Here is a 16,570-nt window from a genome sequence, read left to right as displayed (position 1 = left end):
TTTCTGCATTAACCAGCGCAAGATATTTGGAGGTGTCTTTGTTGCCATAAAATACGGAAAGTTGCATTAACGGCATTCAAATTGTGTTCACTTGCAAGGAACAAGAGCAAAATACGATGCCAGCACTTTGTGTAAGGTATTCCATGCAAAAGCTAATTAAAGGGTTTGAAAAACGGTATTATAGATACTCTTTTGAAACTTTACTTCATTTAAAACCAGCTACCAATGATGTGCTGAATGTCACCTTTTTGTAGTAAGAATGAACAACCTCTCTGATAATAATCTAAACCACTTAAAGGAAATGGTTATGTTTTTCGAAGTATTTAACAAACATGAACTCTGTGCTTGTCAAAGGAAAGCAACAACTATTTTCCAAATTAATTAAATAGAATACCAGATAGAACTGACACACAGATGATTTATCTAACTTAAGTTCACAAGATATATTTAGCCTATAGTAAAAGAAAGGGTGTCACTTTTTGTTACATGATTCCAAGGTGACTGCTTATATTTTGAACTGCTAGGCTAATTCTAGCCTGAGCACAGATCTTTTATTTCATAATTAATTCTCACTGTCAAAACCAGTAGATGTCTTTTTTTTTTTTTTTTTTTTTTTTATCAACCTCCTCTGTCTGCTAATTACAGCACCATAAGAATCAGGCTTGAAAACAGAATAGCATTGTGGCAGTATGAAAGTACAGAAAGAAACTTCCGAAGGAAACAGAATTCAGACTCAAGCAAGCAAATAAGTAAATTGAGCTCTTACCAAGCCAAGCTGTTATCTTAGCATCTAAAACAAATGGTACTGTTTTAAGTAAGCAAAGATCCTATTTTATTTCATTACCCAAAGTATTTTTGCACACTGTGTGTAACCTCTACCAACAAATATCTGCTAGGGGTAGAATGGTTAGAGGAGAAATGAAAATAAGTTGCTGAAACATACAGCTAACATTGGTGTTCTGAATCACTCTTTAAAAGTCTCACTGTCTACATAAGTGCTTACGTTAAGAGCCGAGATTCCAAAAATAAGTTATTTTATTTAGACCCTATGAAACAACTTCTCTGGGACCAGCTTCTTAACTGCTATTAGCAAACATCTCTTATACAATTAAGAAGTATGGCCATGCATGTTTTATGTGAGTCTGGACTTCACTAAAACAAAGAGCTCTAAACACCCATTCTCCCTGAACTTTCTCCTTTGCAGATACCCTTAGACAAACGCTAGATCTTCCAGTGTGCTCAATACATTAGGCCTGGGGTCTGCCCAGTTGAAATGGGAAGTAATTTCAGCAACGCATTCAGAACTCTTTCAGTTTCAGCTAATTTGGACATCCATGTTGACGGTTCTCAAATGTGAGAGATCTCAAATTTTCCATTCGTTATCTTTCATCTAACCCACATCTCAACTCCTTTCCTAAAACCTCTCCCAAATGTCTCATGTTCAGTTTAACGCTAATGAAGTCCTAAAAAAACATCAGCACACAACCAAAACCAAATGAAACACAACCAAAAAACATCCAACCAAGAACAGACAAAAACTGGTCCTTGTTCCTATCTCCAAAACCTTCTAACAATCCTGCAGAACCGTGACTAGTGGTGATACTGATGTCTCAATCTTCCTCCTTGTCTGCTATTCTCATTTTAGGCAAAGGTTCATGTTTCAGACTTGAAGACTACAGGATTATTTGAATTCTACCAGCAATATCACAAAATCCAATTCAAGCTTTCTGTCATTTTTCATGTCCCACACATATTTTGCCTTGTTTTGTTTCATGCCATCTCACTTTCCCTTGACACAGACCAGATTCTGCAATTTTTTAATTCTTCTAGCATTAGCAATTCTTTGATTTCTTTCAGTCTCTTGTGCACTGAATATTTTCATGAACTCATCTGTATAGCTTTCACCCTTCCTCCAGTTAATTCCCTTTGGAAGACCCTCATCTGCAATGCTGCCCATGGGAAATCCAACTGATTTATACTGACAAGTTAATTAAAACACACACACACACACAACAAAAGCTTATTCTTATTTACCAGCCAACAGTTAAATACCCTGCTATACTACTTCCCTCAATCTCCTCTGCACATCTGTTTTTACCTCCTTGTGGCAGGGACAGTGCTTTTTACATTTGGAAAGTACCTACTACTTTGTGAGAACACCAGAAAACAAACACAAGCATGTAACACTCAAGTCTGCTAGGAACAAAAGTCTTCAAGTTGTAACCACGTTAGCAATGACTGATTAACTCCTTTCAATTACAATAGAACAAGTTAACTCTGTCGATATTTATGCTTTCTTTCAATATTTATCTTTTCTAGACTAGCAGAAATTATTACTATTTAAACAAAACTTCTTGAGTTAACTGCATATTGCAATGGGTGAGAGGAAAGGGACTCATTACTCTCTCCTTTCCTATGTTGCTCTTATAGTACTTGGCACCTTCTGCCAGCCAAGCTGATTCTACGCAGTAAAATGCTGAGGGGTGGGGTGGTAGGAGAGTGAAAGCGAGCAGACAGATTCAAGCTGAGTAATTTCGGTGAAATACTGAACTATTCCAATAGTGGAAATGAGCAGGATCAACAGAGAATGCACATCCTCTCTTACCCTCACCCGTTTTAGGGGCTGCAAGCTGCTAAGCCAGCTGAGCTGCTTCATTTAACTTCTCCTTAAGACACTGGATAAACTGTTAACCTTCAAGGTGCTGGTAGTGGAAGATTAAGACTGTTTCAAACTTTGTACTGAAACAAAAGCCATACTGCTGACTTAACCTATTCCACCTTGAATAAGAAAGATGGAAATACAATCCAGAAGCCAAGAAGAAAACCTAATTTACATTAGGAAAGAAAAAGCAGGAAAACATTTCCCTGTGAAGTGGTACTACATATAAATTCAGATGAACCATCATAGGGTTCTCATTTTTTATACTGTTGATATTAACAATTCAAATGTCTCTAAGCCAATTTTCTAATTTGATGCAGTATCTTCTTGTATTTCATTTTTTTCCTCCACTGAGGAAATAAACATATATGCATTAAAAAATTTTTGGTCATTTTCTTGGACCCCAGTCACATTCTTTTGTCTGACAACCTGTTGGATAAAAGTAATTCAACAAGGGAGTTGGAGTGGGTATTAAAAAACAAAACAGAGCTACAATTTGGTACTTCCCAATATAATAGGATCATAGGATTGGATCATTGGATAATTCAGGTTGGAAAAAACCTCAAGAGATCCCCAGTCTGGCCTCCTGCTCCAAGCAGACTCAGAACTGAGGTCAAGCCAGATTACAAAATGCTCTATTCAGCTGGGTCTTGAAAACTGCCAAGGACGGAGACTGCACACATCTCTGGGCAACCAGTTCCATTGCCCAGTTGTCCACGTAGTGAAATGAAACAAGACGTTATCTTAAATCTGAACTTCTCATCTAAGGAGATAACCACAATTTATTCCAGTATTCCAAGCAAAACTGTTAATGACAAGCAAAATATAAGACAGGTGTTCTGACAGCAAAAGAAGCTTTTTTTTTTTTCTTCCTCCAAATTAAACTGTACTACTGTCAGTCTTACATCCAGATTTTTGGTGTTTGGAAAAGATTATTTGGAGTTTCAGATTAATAACATACATAATTTCAAGGCACTTTTGCTTATTATTAGCTATCATATTCGTATCTCAGTCTGATTAACACCTAAATTATCGTACGTTATAAATGCAGAAACCAGTAACATTGAAGGGTATTTGCAAGTTTAAGAAAAATTAAATATTTCAACAAAAATAATATTTCAAATATTCATGAAACAGGGAATCAAATTCAGCCACTTCTTCCAAGCCAGTAGATAATATACTCACTCTACACAGAAAGTTATGCATGTTATAACGCTTGGTCATTATACAGTGTGTGTGCTTATGTCTACACTGAAAATGCAGCAAGTTTCCCTGAAGCAGTAGTAGGCCAATGAATATGATTTTATCTTGTATTTCTTATACGATAACATTTAACGTATCAACATGTGGCATTTCAAAATCATTTGTGTATGTTATCAAATGGAAGTATTTCAATATAAGAATTTAACACAGTAACCATTTAACCATTCTTGAAGGCTTACATATTAAGGTGGTTCATATTTCTAAAACTACAGATTAACATCCTAAACTGCTGTTTCTTGTTTTCAGTTAGAGACAAGAGGGAAAACTTGATACTCCTATAGATAAGAACAGATTGCTATACTTTTTGCTTTCTGTACTTCTGTTTCTGGCAGTAGCAAATCAATATAATCAGGACTTCAATAAACAAACAGTATGCATTATAGTAAAGCAGCTTCTGTTGTTTTTTAGACTAAAATAACATTTCTGTAAGCATATTTCAGATATTTGGTCAGATTCTCAAAAAGTATAATCAATATGGGATCTACCCATACTTTAAAGTGGAAATCAAAAGACATACATGGCTTGGCATGAAGAAACAAAATATAGACGATAATGTTTCTATGTGAGCAACAGGAAGAAAGCAAAAAGGAGAGGGGGAGAATAAACCCCTCAAAACAGAGAATTTGATGCTTGGCAGGAAAGTTAAGACGACAACACATTAGACAGAAGTGCTAACAATGGCCGACTTTACTATAATTGGTCAGCAACTTCACAAAGTGAAGGTTTTAGACGAAGGATAAAAACAGAGAAGTTTGATAAGGCAGTAAACCAGGTTGTAGACTCTGGTTAACACTCCTTGCTGATTTAAAAGTGGTAATCCCCCAGATAGGCATTGCCTCTGATGCAGGACTACCAAAGCACTTGAATTTAAATGTTTCCCTGTAAAATTTAAGCACTTGGTCAAGTGCATGAATCTTTATCAAGGGACTGCATGCACCCTTTCAATACTGAGTACTATTCAGTTAGCCAAAAGACTAAGTGAGATTAAGTCTCTGCCAAAATTGGTTCTTAACCACTCAATTAAATCTCACATGCTTTAAAAGACAAAAGGTGTTTAACCAGTTGTTACTTTTCTTCTAACAATGCAAGCATATGCAGTCTACTCTGATTTTTCTCAAGTCAGTAACAAGAACTTCTGCAATGCTACTTCTAGTCCATGAAAGGCAACAAGACAAACTTCCCACGCCCACACTGGATATATACTGGTGCAAAAAAATAAATATAAAGCTTCAGGTAATAGAAAAGACAAAATAAGGTGAATGGGGATGAGAAAGACTGTCATTAGCTCCCCAAACCTAGACAGGTTTTGAAACCATGGAGCTTTATTTCTCAAATCTAAGTTATATAACCAAAAACTGAAGACAAAATCCCACCAGGAAGCATAGTCTGTCCTAAATGACTCCCTACTACCGAAAGGGAGTTGCCCCACTTCCCCCTTTCCATCCACATCAACTTCATGTTCCTGTCAGAGCTGATGTTTCTGAGTGGCTCCAGAAGATTTCCGGCTCACTAAAAGCTCAGAAAGCTAACCCAGACAGAAATGTCTGATTTTTACCCCATTCTGGTGAATTGATACAGCTCAGAAATGGGTCTTACAACCCAAAGCTGTTGCAAGACATAGAAGAAGAATGAACACGGCCTGGAGCAGGTATGAGAAGGGGTTAAGAGCTAGGATATAGTTAAAGAAAGCAAGAGAAAAGGAAACAAGACTTTTCCTTCTGGTGTCAGGAAACCACTGGATCAACTCAACCACTCAAGCAACCTTATATATCCATTTTTCAGACCTGTTTTTCTTAAGTAGTAGAAACCCAAAATACCCATTCCAATTCTTATTAACTGAAAGACTGAAATAACAGGAAATCTTAACAAACGAGCAATATTCTTCTTCCTTCAAGCTCCTGACATAATTCAGATAATGCATCACATCTGGAAAGAGGCTTACGGAATTTGTATGTGGCCAACTACAACTCAGTAAACAATTCACATGCAGAACTGCCTCCCTTTGCATCAAATGAATTGTGTTATAATGGAATGAGTGTGATACGTGGAAGAATTGCTTACAATTGCACATACAAGAAAAAAAGATAGCTAAGTCTAAATTAAGATGTTAGCTATGAAGTTTCCAATAGGACCTTGACATGACTGTTGACCTACTCATGACATGATCACACCAGTAAGGATTTGGAATTCTATTAGTATTACCAGAGGAAAAAAGTCAAGGAGTCATCAGGAAAACAAATCTATATCTGCTACTCCATCAGCCAATTACTGTTGTTAAAGTGGAATTAGATGGGTATTGACAATGCGAAGGGGATAAGGATTAAGCAGATGTCTGAGTATACAGCTAGCATTGCTCTTCTGCTTTTTTTTTTTCCTCTACAGAAAGCCTGAAAAAACTCGGATAGGAAAAAAAAATATACTATATAGAATATGGTACTATAACTCTGATCACGTTCTGGAAGTACCAGTTATATACATTTCCTTCCATGAAATCACAAAACCATGCCAAAACCTAAATACAGTATTGAAGAAAAGTACTACAGCAAGAGTACATGACATGACATTAACTTGACAACTCACTTCAACCTCAATTATCTGAAAGCCATGAAGAAATACAAGTAAGTTATGTTAGAGGTATTTTTCTTAGTTTTTGAGAACAATTTTAATGAAATAAACAAAGCCATAAAAATTTCTCAGTTAAATATAGCAGTCCTCATTAAGTCAGTGGACTCTAGACATGTCGTGAAGTTACGTTCTAAACGTTTGGAAATATTTTTTAATATTCCAGGTAATGTTGAAAAAGGGCGGAGCTGGAATTCTTACTGATTAATTATTGTGACTGAAATAACTATCAGGCTGCAACCAGGTTTTATCACAGGCTACAATCATCACTCTCTAATTTCTTTTTAAACACAGACGAATTTGTGAAAATTGTGTTTCTGCATAAAACAACAACACGATAAAACTTAGCAAAAAATTTCCTTCTATGGTGAACATTCACTGTTATACAACACTTTGAGTAATGGATATAAGTCAATCAATGCAAATGAAGCTTATAACGAAGTCGTGATGAAGTACTAAATGTTTTAATTGTTTGTACTTCTTCAAGTACATTGTAGTATTGACAAGGTACAAGGTATCTTCAAGGTACAAGGTATCTTCAAGTACAGTAGTATTGACAAAGCTGTCAATACTACTGACAAATATGGCAAAACTACCAGACATTGTGTAAAATTCTTTTCTGAATTACAGAGATCTTTAATCTCCTCCACGCCACTATTTTTGAATAACAAAAACATTTTTTTTTTCCAGCAAAAGTATTAAATTGCTACAGAAATACCCTGCTCTGAAATTTTTTTTTCAACTCCATGATTAGTAGTACTGAACCACAAATTTGATTCCTATGCAAATCCAAGAAATACTTATCATACTCCAGGAGTTTACTAGCATCATAATATTCAATAAATAATTCAATATAATATTTCTTATTTGGTCCAAATAAGCATCCACTATGGCAGGTGACATAACATAATGTGAAAGGAAATTAAAAGGAATGTAATTGTTAAAATTCTACAAATTCCAAGTGAGGTATAAAAAAAAGAGTATGAAGATGTGTGCACAATAATTATTTCACTTTATTTAATACTTATTAGTGCTGATCGAAATAAATGTGCTACATATACAGTCCAAATTCAAAGAATTAGTATACTATCTTTTCTGTTACACACTTCAACTGAATAAAACTAGCAAAGACCCAATTCTTATTCTGGGCTACCAGAAAGCACGTTTGCTTCCTCCTTGACCCATCATTCTTGAAACTCAAGGGACCTGCCCTTCTTGAAAATTTGCCAAGAAACTTCTTTTTATCAGTACCTTGGGGAAATTTAACCTCAGACACTATTTAAACAGGAAAACACAACACTTTTAGAATACTCAGAGAAAAATTAAAGTAAGACTTAGAAGTCACTACAGCCATAGATCTAACAAAAAATTCTAACACAAAAAATTCAGTACGTCTTCTGAAGGTAAGCAAAGCTTTGCATATAGTGAACTGAAATATAAATAACATTGTCAAAATAATTAAGGGTAACAGCAGACACTAATTGCTAAACATAACTAAACTTGTCAGCAAATCAATAAAATCACTGTTTCTGAAGCTTTTATTCTAGCTATCTCTACCTCTTCATAAGTGTTCTGGATACAGTAAACTGGAAAAAAAAAAAAAAACAACCAACTACACTTAGCTCCTTATGGCTTTACACCTGACATTTAACTGACTTTGAGGTCTAATGAAGGAACAAACACTGATCAAATGTTGAAGCATTTATAAGGTCATTCCCACATGGGTTTCTCTCATGCTAATAACTGAGTTTATGTCATAGCCTTTCCTCTGGGGAGTTACTAAATCTACATTTGTCACCTCAACCTCACAACTTTTTTCAAGAAGCTTTAGGTATTTAATAATCATTTATTTCTGTCAAATTTAACTAGGAGTTTCTGAAGTTATTAGAATGAAGCAGGAAGGAAGAAGAAAACTGATGATAGCTCACCTCATTTCCACAGAAAATTCTGTTAAGAACAACTAGAAAAAAATTGACTTTCCATCCAGAGAATGGTATCGGATAAAACAACCTCCTCCTCCCCCCAGCAAAACAGACTGGGTGCGACAAAAGAAACAGAGGTACCAATAACATAGAAATATGCTTTCACAAAAAAGGTTATACAATTCTAGTTATGTATTTGTATTTATTATCATTAAAAAGTCTAAGATAGGATACCTGGAAGTTCAAATTAACTTAAGTTGGGGAGACAATGAAGGTGCTGATTTTTTTTTCTTTTTTCTAACTTATAACATCTACAGATATGAAGAAGCTCTGGAATAAATATCTTTTCTTGTGTGTTTACAGAACAGATACCACAGAACTCAACAGCATTCTTGGATGCTCCATTGTTACGAGGCTCTGCCTCATAACTGCATATGCAGTTTCCAGAGTGATCATCACTTTCTTTTTCAGCTGGGAACCCTCCACCCTGTATCCTTCATTACCAAAGACAACCTCTTGATGACTTTCTAGACTGTAAGCAACTGGAGGGTCAGCAATCAACAGAATAGGCTGAGCAGATATGAACAGATAGGGACAAAGAAGTTTTAACAGAATAAGTTAGAAGATGACCCCCTGGCCAACAACTACTATGTATTTGTTCACGGGCTTACTTAGAATAAATCAAACAATTTAACCTTCAGGTACAGAAGAACAGAAAAGGGAGGTAAGGGGGAAGTATTTGCAATGGTAACTCTTGTACATACATTCTAATAGCAAGTGACTATTGTACAACCAGCTAGCTGATAACAAGACGTGGACATAAAAGACAGCTTCATTATCATTTCCAAAAGAGAGAGAGAAAACTAAAATTTTACTCGAGCATTTACAGTATAATCGGCCATTTTGAGAACTCATTACCATTTTATTACCATTAAACTTAAGATTTCTGAAGCACATTTTAAGGCTTTTTAGGTACTTGTTCAGAGTTCAAAACTCAGAAAACTTAAGCTGGGTCACATTTGAATAACTGCAGCTTTGTATGAATTCACAGTGCAACTAGCTGCATCTCTTGTCTTTTAGGCGACATTTCAAATATCTGGAACAGTGACTGAGCACAAAGGGCAAAAGAGCAAGAATACACATACAGGTAACATGCAGAAATATAAACTTAAACTAATCCACTAAATGTAACCTGCCTTGCCAGATCTTTAACTTATTGGAAAAGTTGCTCTACGTAATATTGACAAATAGATGTATCAATCAATACATTTGGAACAAGAGATATATTTTAATTTAAAAATGTTCAAACTGCAGCAGTAAATCTATGCATTTAGCACATACAAATCAGAGGGTTTTTCTTCTTGGGTATTTTTGACAAGATAAGACAGTTTGCAACACTCAGGTGCAAGTAATGTGTAAGAAAAATAAACCTTTTGAAAAAAAAAATGTACTAGCTAAAAATAGAAAAACATTGAAATGAACTCCATTAGGTAAAGTCAAACTAATAGTAAATAAAGCCAAAAAAGTACAGTATAGAAAAATGATCAGAATTCTCTGTGTTCGTCTGTTTTTGCAGTCTGCTCCACTTTCTTTCTATTGTCAGGTAGACCCAGGCAATTTTCAGTAAAATGAATGTCAGAAGGAGAAAAGCAGATAAAACAGCTCTGAAAGTCTCAAATGTAAAGACTCCCCACTTGTTTTTTTATGGTATAATACTGCCCCCATACATTCTCCCTTGGCTACTTCAAAACTACCTTGCTAGCTTTCCTAGTCTCACAGTCTTAGATGTATTAACTTTAATAAACTTTCAGTAAAAGTGCATAAATTTAAAATCCACAATCTCAATTCCACATTTTAACATGGGCACAAAAATATAGCTAATGTATGCCATACAGAGAAAATGAATTTTTTTTTTTTTTTTTTTTAAACTTACTATAGGGTAAGACCAGTCTCTATTTATGACAGGAAAATACACTCTTAGCAAATTCAAAAATAAGAGGTTGCTATGAAATCGTTAAGAAAAGGGATGGTGGTGGGGCGATTCTATTAACTATGCATATAAAGAGCAATTATTTAAGAATTAGCAGGTGAGCTGGAACAGTCTTAAAAGGATCTCAAGTTTAAGAAATATTAATTAATATATTCCATAATAGCTATTTTTTGTGATTCTCATCTTTCATCCTTTAGCACTGAAGAGCAATTGTGGTAGAGGGATATAACCCACTCTTAAGAAAAAAAGAATATATTTCAATGACATTTTCAGTATTAAATTTATAAAGTTATAATTGCTTATCTTAGAAATAATCATGTCACCTTCATTACATACCAATTTTATCGACTAAAATTCTTTTTGGCAGCACTACTGCTCTTCTTTGTGTCTGCCCTGTTTGCTATACCCTAGCATATAATCAAAGGTTCTGCTGTTTCCGCAAATGAATTCATCAAGTTCATAGTAATTTGAAATTTTACTACAACTTTGATCATAACAAATTAGTGCTAATAAGGCCAACTGTTCATTCACCATGATGCTATGCTAAATTTGTGATGAATGGTAAAAGACATTATTATTTTAAAGAGAACATTAGAACTGAGAGCCAGTACTAAATAACTCAAACTGGGATTCAGTAGTTAGATTCTTATAAAGAAAAAACATTCCTCTTCTCTCTTCCTCTCCATTTCCTGTAAGTAGTGAGCAGTAAAATATTCATTTCTAATAGCTAACCTGTATCTGAAGCTACAATCAAAACAAACTCAGAAACTGCTCCTGAGAAAGTACTGTGGATAATAAATCACAAAGGTGTTTTAAGAATCACCTCTAAACTCAACTGGAACATGGAAACCCCAAAGTGTACCAGTATCGTTACCAACCTGTAGTATTTTCACACTAAGTAAGTTTCTCAGCTTGCTGTACCTGCTCAGAGAGCTGACCAGCTAACAAAGTCTATTTAATACATCATTCTTATTTGTTATCTTAGGTTGAAGAGAGGATTAAGATAGAACATTTCCCATAATCTTGTCACTAAAAATGAAAACAATGCAACCGTGTGTTTCACAAGATATTTACAGCCAGTTCATTGAAAAGCCACAGATCAAGGATTCAGTCTTAGAGTGTCAAAGTATGACTGGACAGGGTGGGTACATTGGGGGCGTTGGCTTTGGGATAGGGAGGACTGTGTGTTTGTTTTTTTATTAAAAAAAAGTTCAGCCAGCATATCCATAAGCCAAAAGTTTCTTTCACACTAACAGAAAATGCTGTGAAATGTTTTTTTCATTTCAGGGGTTCAGGAAACATACGGAAATATACCAGGTGGCTTTCCTGTTTCCTCATCCAGACCTGCCTGTGCAGTGACACTAAGTGGTAGTTCAATGCAGGACTGAAGCAAGAGAGAATGGAATTTCTGGCTTATTTTCTGCTTGAAACCAGAAAAATTAAGCAACACATTTTAGCTCATACTTGGGCCACAGAAAACCCTTAACATTCTTTACCAACTATTTGAAGCTTAATGCTCTGGGGTCACGTAACATGTGGCTCCATGCAGTAGGGTACACGATGCAAATTCAGCTGTGGATGGAGACTGCTGCCAGTGAGATGGTACTTTATACGAGGCCTCTCCAAATACTTAACCCTGCTAACACACAGATGTCCAGTGATTGCTAAGGAACCCTACACAGATTTTTCTGGGGTTTCTGGTCTAAACCAGAGAGCGGCTCGATCGGCCAAGCCTGGCAATTTAGACTGACTTTAGCCAGGGACAAGAAGCCCCAGCACTCTGCTAGAAATGCAGGTGATACTGGCACCGCAGTACAAAGCATCAGGCTCATATAAACAAAAGCCTCAACCATTAAGATTTGACATGGCTATTTTATACTGCTTTGCAAGATAAATACTTCATGATCTTAATTGTTTCTAGTAAATATAAATAATATTTAATAAAATACTTAAGCATAAATACGTTGCATTTGTTTTTGGTAACACAATATAATCTGAATGATACATTGGTGAGAACAAACTTTTATTTTCACCATACCTCCATTTTAAAATTATTTAATAAATATGCATCTTTCTGCCACATGCTCTACAAAGATCTTTCCTTGCTTCTTCTTTTAAGCCCATGCACTATAAACCCTATTCTGCGTCACCGATTTTAAATTTCATCTATAAAAGTCATTTTACATATACTACAAATAACAATACATGCCTCAGTTTGAATATTAAAGCTATAATTCAATTTCAAGGTTCTTCTGACAGTATTTCAGTATCGCTTTTTTTTTTCCCCAAGATGTTACCTGAGTCTCTTTACGTAAATTCACAAACTACCAGAAATCAATAGTTTAAAAGCAGATGTATTGCATAAAAACAATCACGAGGGTTTACTGCAATCCATTCAACCAGTACTGAGAATTAGGTCCTACAATACTAAAAAAAACCAACATACATAGCTATACGTTCATAATCCATACCCTTTCCCCCATTTTCTGACTTGATGTGCTTTCTTGCATTCCTATCAAGTGGAAGGGAAGGCATTACCAGTCATCGGAAAGACAGAAAAACACACGTACATGGAAACACAGATTTACAAAGTGTAAACTCTACCTAAGCTGCTGTTACTCAGATTTTGGTAGCTCTAAATGCTCAGAAGTACCTAACTAATTGAAAACACCAGGCTAGGACTGGATAAAAGGGATGGAATTTAGCCTCTACGAACTGAGGTTATAGTCTCAAGAGTTATTCTTTCCTCTGTAAAGCGTGAAATCATAGGATCACAGAATGGACTGAATTTCATAGAATTGTACCTTACATAATTTTCAGACTATATTGGTGTGCTTTTCTAAGCATTTGGTTGCTTCTATTTTTCAGCATTATAGAATCATTAAGGTTGGAAAAGACCTCCAAGATCATCTGGTCCAACCCTCCCCCTACCACCACTATCACCCACTAAACCATGTCCCTAAACACCACGTCCAACCCCTCCTTAAATACCTCCAGGGACGGTGACTCCACCACCTCCCTGGGCAACCCGTTCCAATGCCTGGCTGCTCTTTCTGAGAAGAAATGTCTCCTCATTTCCAACCTGGACCTCCCCTGGAGCAACTTGAGGCCATTCCCTCTAGTCCTATCGCTGGTTATCTGTGAGAAGAAGCCGACCCCCAGCTCCCCACACCTTCCCTTCAGGTAGCTGTAGAGAGCAATAAGGTCTCCTCTGAGCCTCCTCTTCTCCACACTAAACAACCCCACTTCCCTCAGCTGCTCCTCACAGGACTTGTGCTCCAGGCCCCTCACCAGCTTCGTAGCCTTTTTCTGAACGCGCTCCAGGGCCTCGATGTCCTTCTTGTAGTTAGGGGCTCAAAGCTGAACACAGTACTCGAAGTGTAGCCACACCAGAGCAGAGTACAGGGGGACGATCACCTCCTTGGTCCTGCTGGCTACACCATTCTTGATACAAGCCAGAATGCCGTTGGCCTTCTTGGCCACCTGGGCACACTGCCGGCTCGTGTTCAAGCATCAATCAGCACCCCCAGATCCTTTTCCTCTGTACAGCTTTCCAGCCACTCTGCCCCACGCCTGTAGTGCTGCATGGGGCTGTTGTCGCCAAAGTGCAGGACCCAGCACTTAGCCATGTTGAACCTCATCCCGTTGGCCTCTGCCCATCGATCCAACTTGTTCAGGTCGCTCTGCAGGGCCTTCCTACCCTCCTGCAGATCGACACTTCCCCTCAACTTGGTGTCATCTGCAAACTTACTGGGGGTGCACTCAATTCCCTCATCCAAGTTATCAATAAATACATTAAAGAGGATGGGCCCCAACATCATTGAACACCACTGGTGACCAGTCGCCTGCTGGATTTCACTCCATTCACCAGGTCATTCATCAGGAACTGATTCACTGGTCCATTCATCAGGAACAATAAATGAACTTTTGTTAATCTGCAATGAACTGATTGACATCCTCTGACCTGAAAATGGTTTTTGGCTTGAGACATACCCCTAAGCAGGAAAGCCACCAGCCTTAAAAAACAAATGTGCAAGCTTATCCTGGGACTGTAGTGCTTAGTAAATATAAATGGATACTTAATACTGTATTTATGCTTACTGCTGAGAACTTTCTTCCTGTAAAGACAGCTTATTATTTGCTCCACACAAAGTCTGTGTTCTACTTGTGCTTTCACAATATTATTTTTAGCATGGTTTTCTGAGGAACCTGCATAACTCTCTGCAACTTTTCATCTCCCTACCACTCCCTCACTAGCTTTTATGCCCATTAGTAAATTTCAACTGGCTTGAAAAGGAGAGATGTCTTAAAAATAAGTTCCCATTTGTGACAGCAAGTGGGTAGAGATACCTAAACTAGTGCTTTCTCTCCAGGGAGACATCAGCATCAAATCAGCCAGTTCCTGGAGTTTGGAACAATTCACGTCATACACTGCCTCTTTCAAAATTAGCTCTTATGAGTTATGAGAATTATACGTACATATGGAGGTTTAAAGGAGATACCAAAAAGGAAACGTGGGTATCACTGGGAACAGAGAAGAGAGTGAAGTCAGAGAGCAGTGAAGGGGGAGCAAAAGTTACTGCATTGAAGGGATTTTGTAAAGAGGCAGTAGAAAGAAGTCCTTAAGAAAGTAAAGTTCCTTGTAATGGTCAAAATATATTTCATTATTTATTATTTTATTAAAACAATATTTACTAACTGCATTTTATATACAGTCAACCTGCAAACAGGCATTTTGTTAGATCTTCAGCAGACTCATTTTCTACAGGTTAAGTAAAACCTAAAAATATGCGCTAAGGCTGTCAAGTCTTCTGAAAGTCTTAGAAGCAGCACCCATTCTTCAAGCCCAGAAAACCAAGTTAGTGCTCCCCAACTTCAACAAAAATATACGTGGAATTTAGAGACATCCAAAGCAAGGAAAGCACACCAATTGATTAATATTGGAACAGTAAGTCACTTGGCAAGAGAAAGATCCACACAGACCGTGAACAGGTACAATTCAAAGTTCTTGGTTCAATTTGCTCACTTAGAAGAAGGTTAAACAACTTGAAACAAAGCATACAGCAAATTGTTGTGAAGAATCCTGTTGAGACTGTCCAAGTCTCAGCCTTCGACAACTTACCATCCTGCTGCATATGACAAAACCTCACAGCAACACATTCCAAAAGAAAACTGTCTAAACTCATTTGACAGCTCTCAAATCAGCCTTTGCCCCTGGGTAGGTAAGACCCTGCCAAATGCCTAAGAGATTCTTGACCAGGTGTAATTAGCACTGTGAGAATTAATGCAGAATCCAGTTCTGGATTATTGCTTTTGTTGGAGAAGGCTTCAGGTACCTCGAATTTGGAAGCTTTCCCCAAACTATTCTTCAGAGACACATTCGTAAGCAGAAAGATGCCATAGCTCAAAGAAATAACAATAAGCAATCCTGTTTTGTCAGGCTACACATCTGGATGATACTAGCAACATCGTACATGTGGGTCAAAAAGAGCGATATATAAAAAGCACACAGCCTCCTAAACGTAAAGAATTATTATCTACAAACCTAGGTGAGAACTGACTTCCTCAGATGCTCAAACTTAAAAGACGTGTAAAGGAAAACACACAAAGCTTTCAAAAAGTCTGCTGAGAAAGAACTTGTGCCAGGCATTTTGCCAAAGAATAGATCATTAATGGTTTCAACGATCTCCCCTTGGAGAGGGGGCTGCCAAGACAAATCCTCTTAGTTATACTAGAAAGGTTAAGTGAGGTCAAAAAGTCCCACCTCTCCCCAGCTGTGTGCACTTCACCAGTTTGATAATTTTGATAAAGAAATAAATGACTGCTTTCGGTGTTTAATTAGTCTGACGCCAGTCGAGTTGCTAGTAACTGGTATTATACTTGGGTTTGCGTCTGCTTTGATTAGCTCTCTTAACAGCCAACCAGCTCAGTCACCCTACTGGAATAATCTATTTTGTGCAAGTCAAGGCCGTTAGAGACCTCTGGGCTCTGCGTATGCTGGCAGCACGGCTGGCCACTTTCAGCTCCTCCAGCAAGACAGAATAAAATTAAGGGGACACCAGATGTACCTGAATCTCCAGGCAGTTTTCTGTCTCCCTTTAGGTTAAGGTAGAC

At 37.1% G+C, this 16,570-nt stretch overlaps 1 protein-coding gene across 3 annotated transcripts in view; it reads right to left on the bottom strand.

Moving 5' to 3' along the window:
- The window catches only part of GPATCH2 (G-patch domain containing 2), a 123,300-nt gene that overhangs the window by 72,185 nt on the left and 34,545 nt on the right, over positions 1 to 16,570 (bottom strand). The window contains exon 6 of one of the 3 annotated variants that reach the window (XM_035557984.2): positions 3,341 to 3,422. The exons of the other annotated variants lie outside the window; for them this stretch is intronic. Within the exon in view, the coding sequence (XP_035413877.1) occupies positions 3,399 to 3,422 (24 nt within the window). The 3' untranslated portion in view covers positions 3,341 to 3,398. Of the gene's footprint in view, positions 1 to 3,340; positions 3,423 to 16,570 lie in introns of those variants that run through there. 3 annotated transcript variants of the gene reach the window in all.

Source organism: Cygnus atratus, chromosome 3, assembly GCF_013377495.2.
Source record: "Cygnus atratus isolate AKBS03 ecotype Queensland, Australia chromosome 3, CAtr_DNAZoo_HiC_assembly, whole genome shotgun sequence".
Lineage (NCBI taxonomy): Eukaryota > Metazoa > Chordata > Aves > Anseriformes > Anatidae > Cygnus > Cygnus atratus.
The sequence above is the reverse complement of the archived record's forward strand: the minus strand, read 5'-3'. Positions and strand labels throughout refer to the sequence as shown.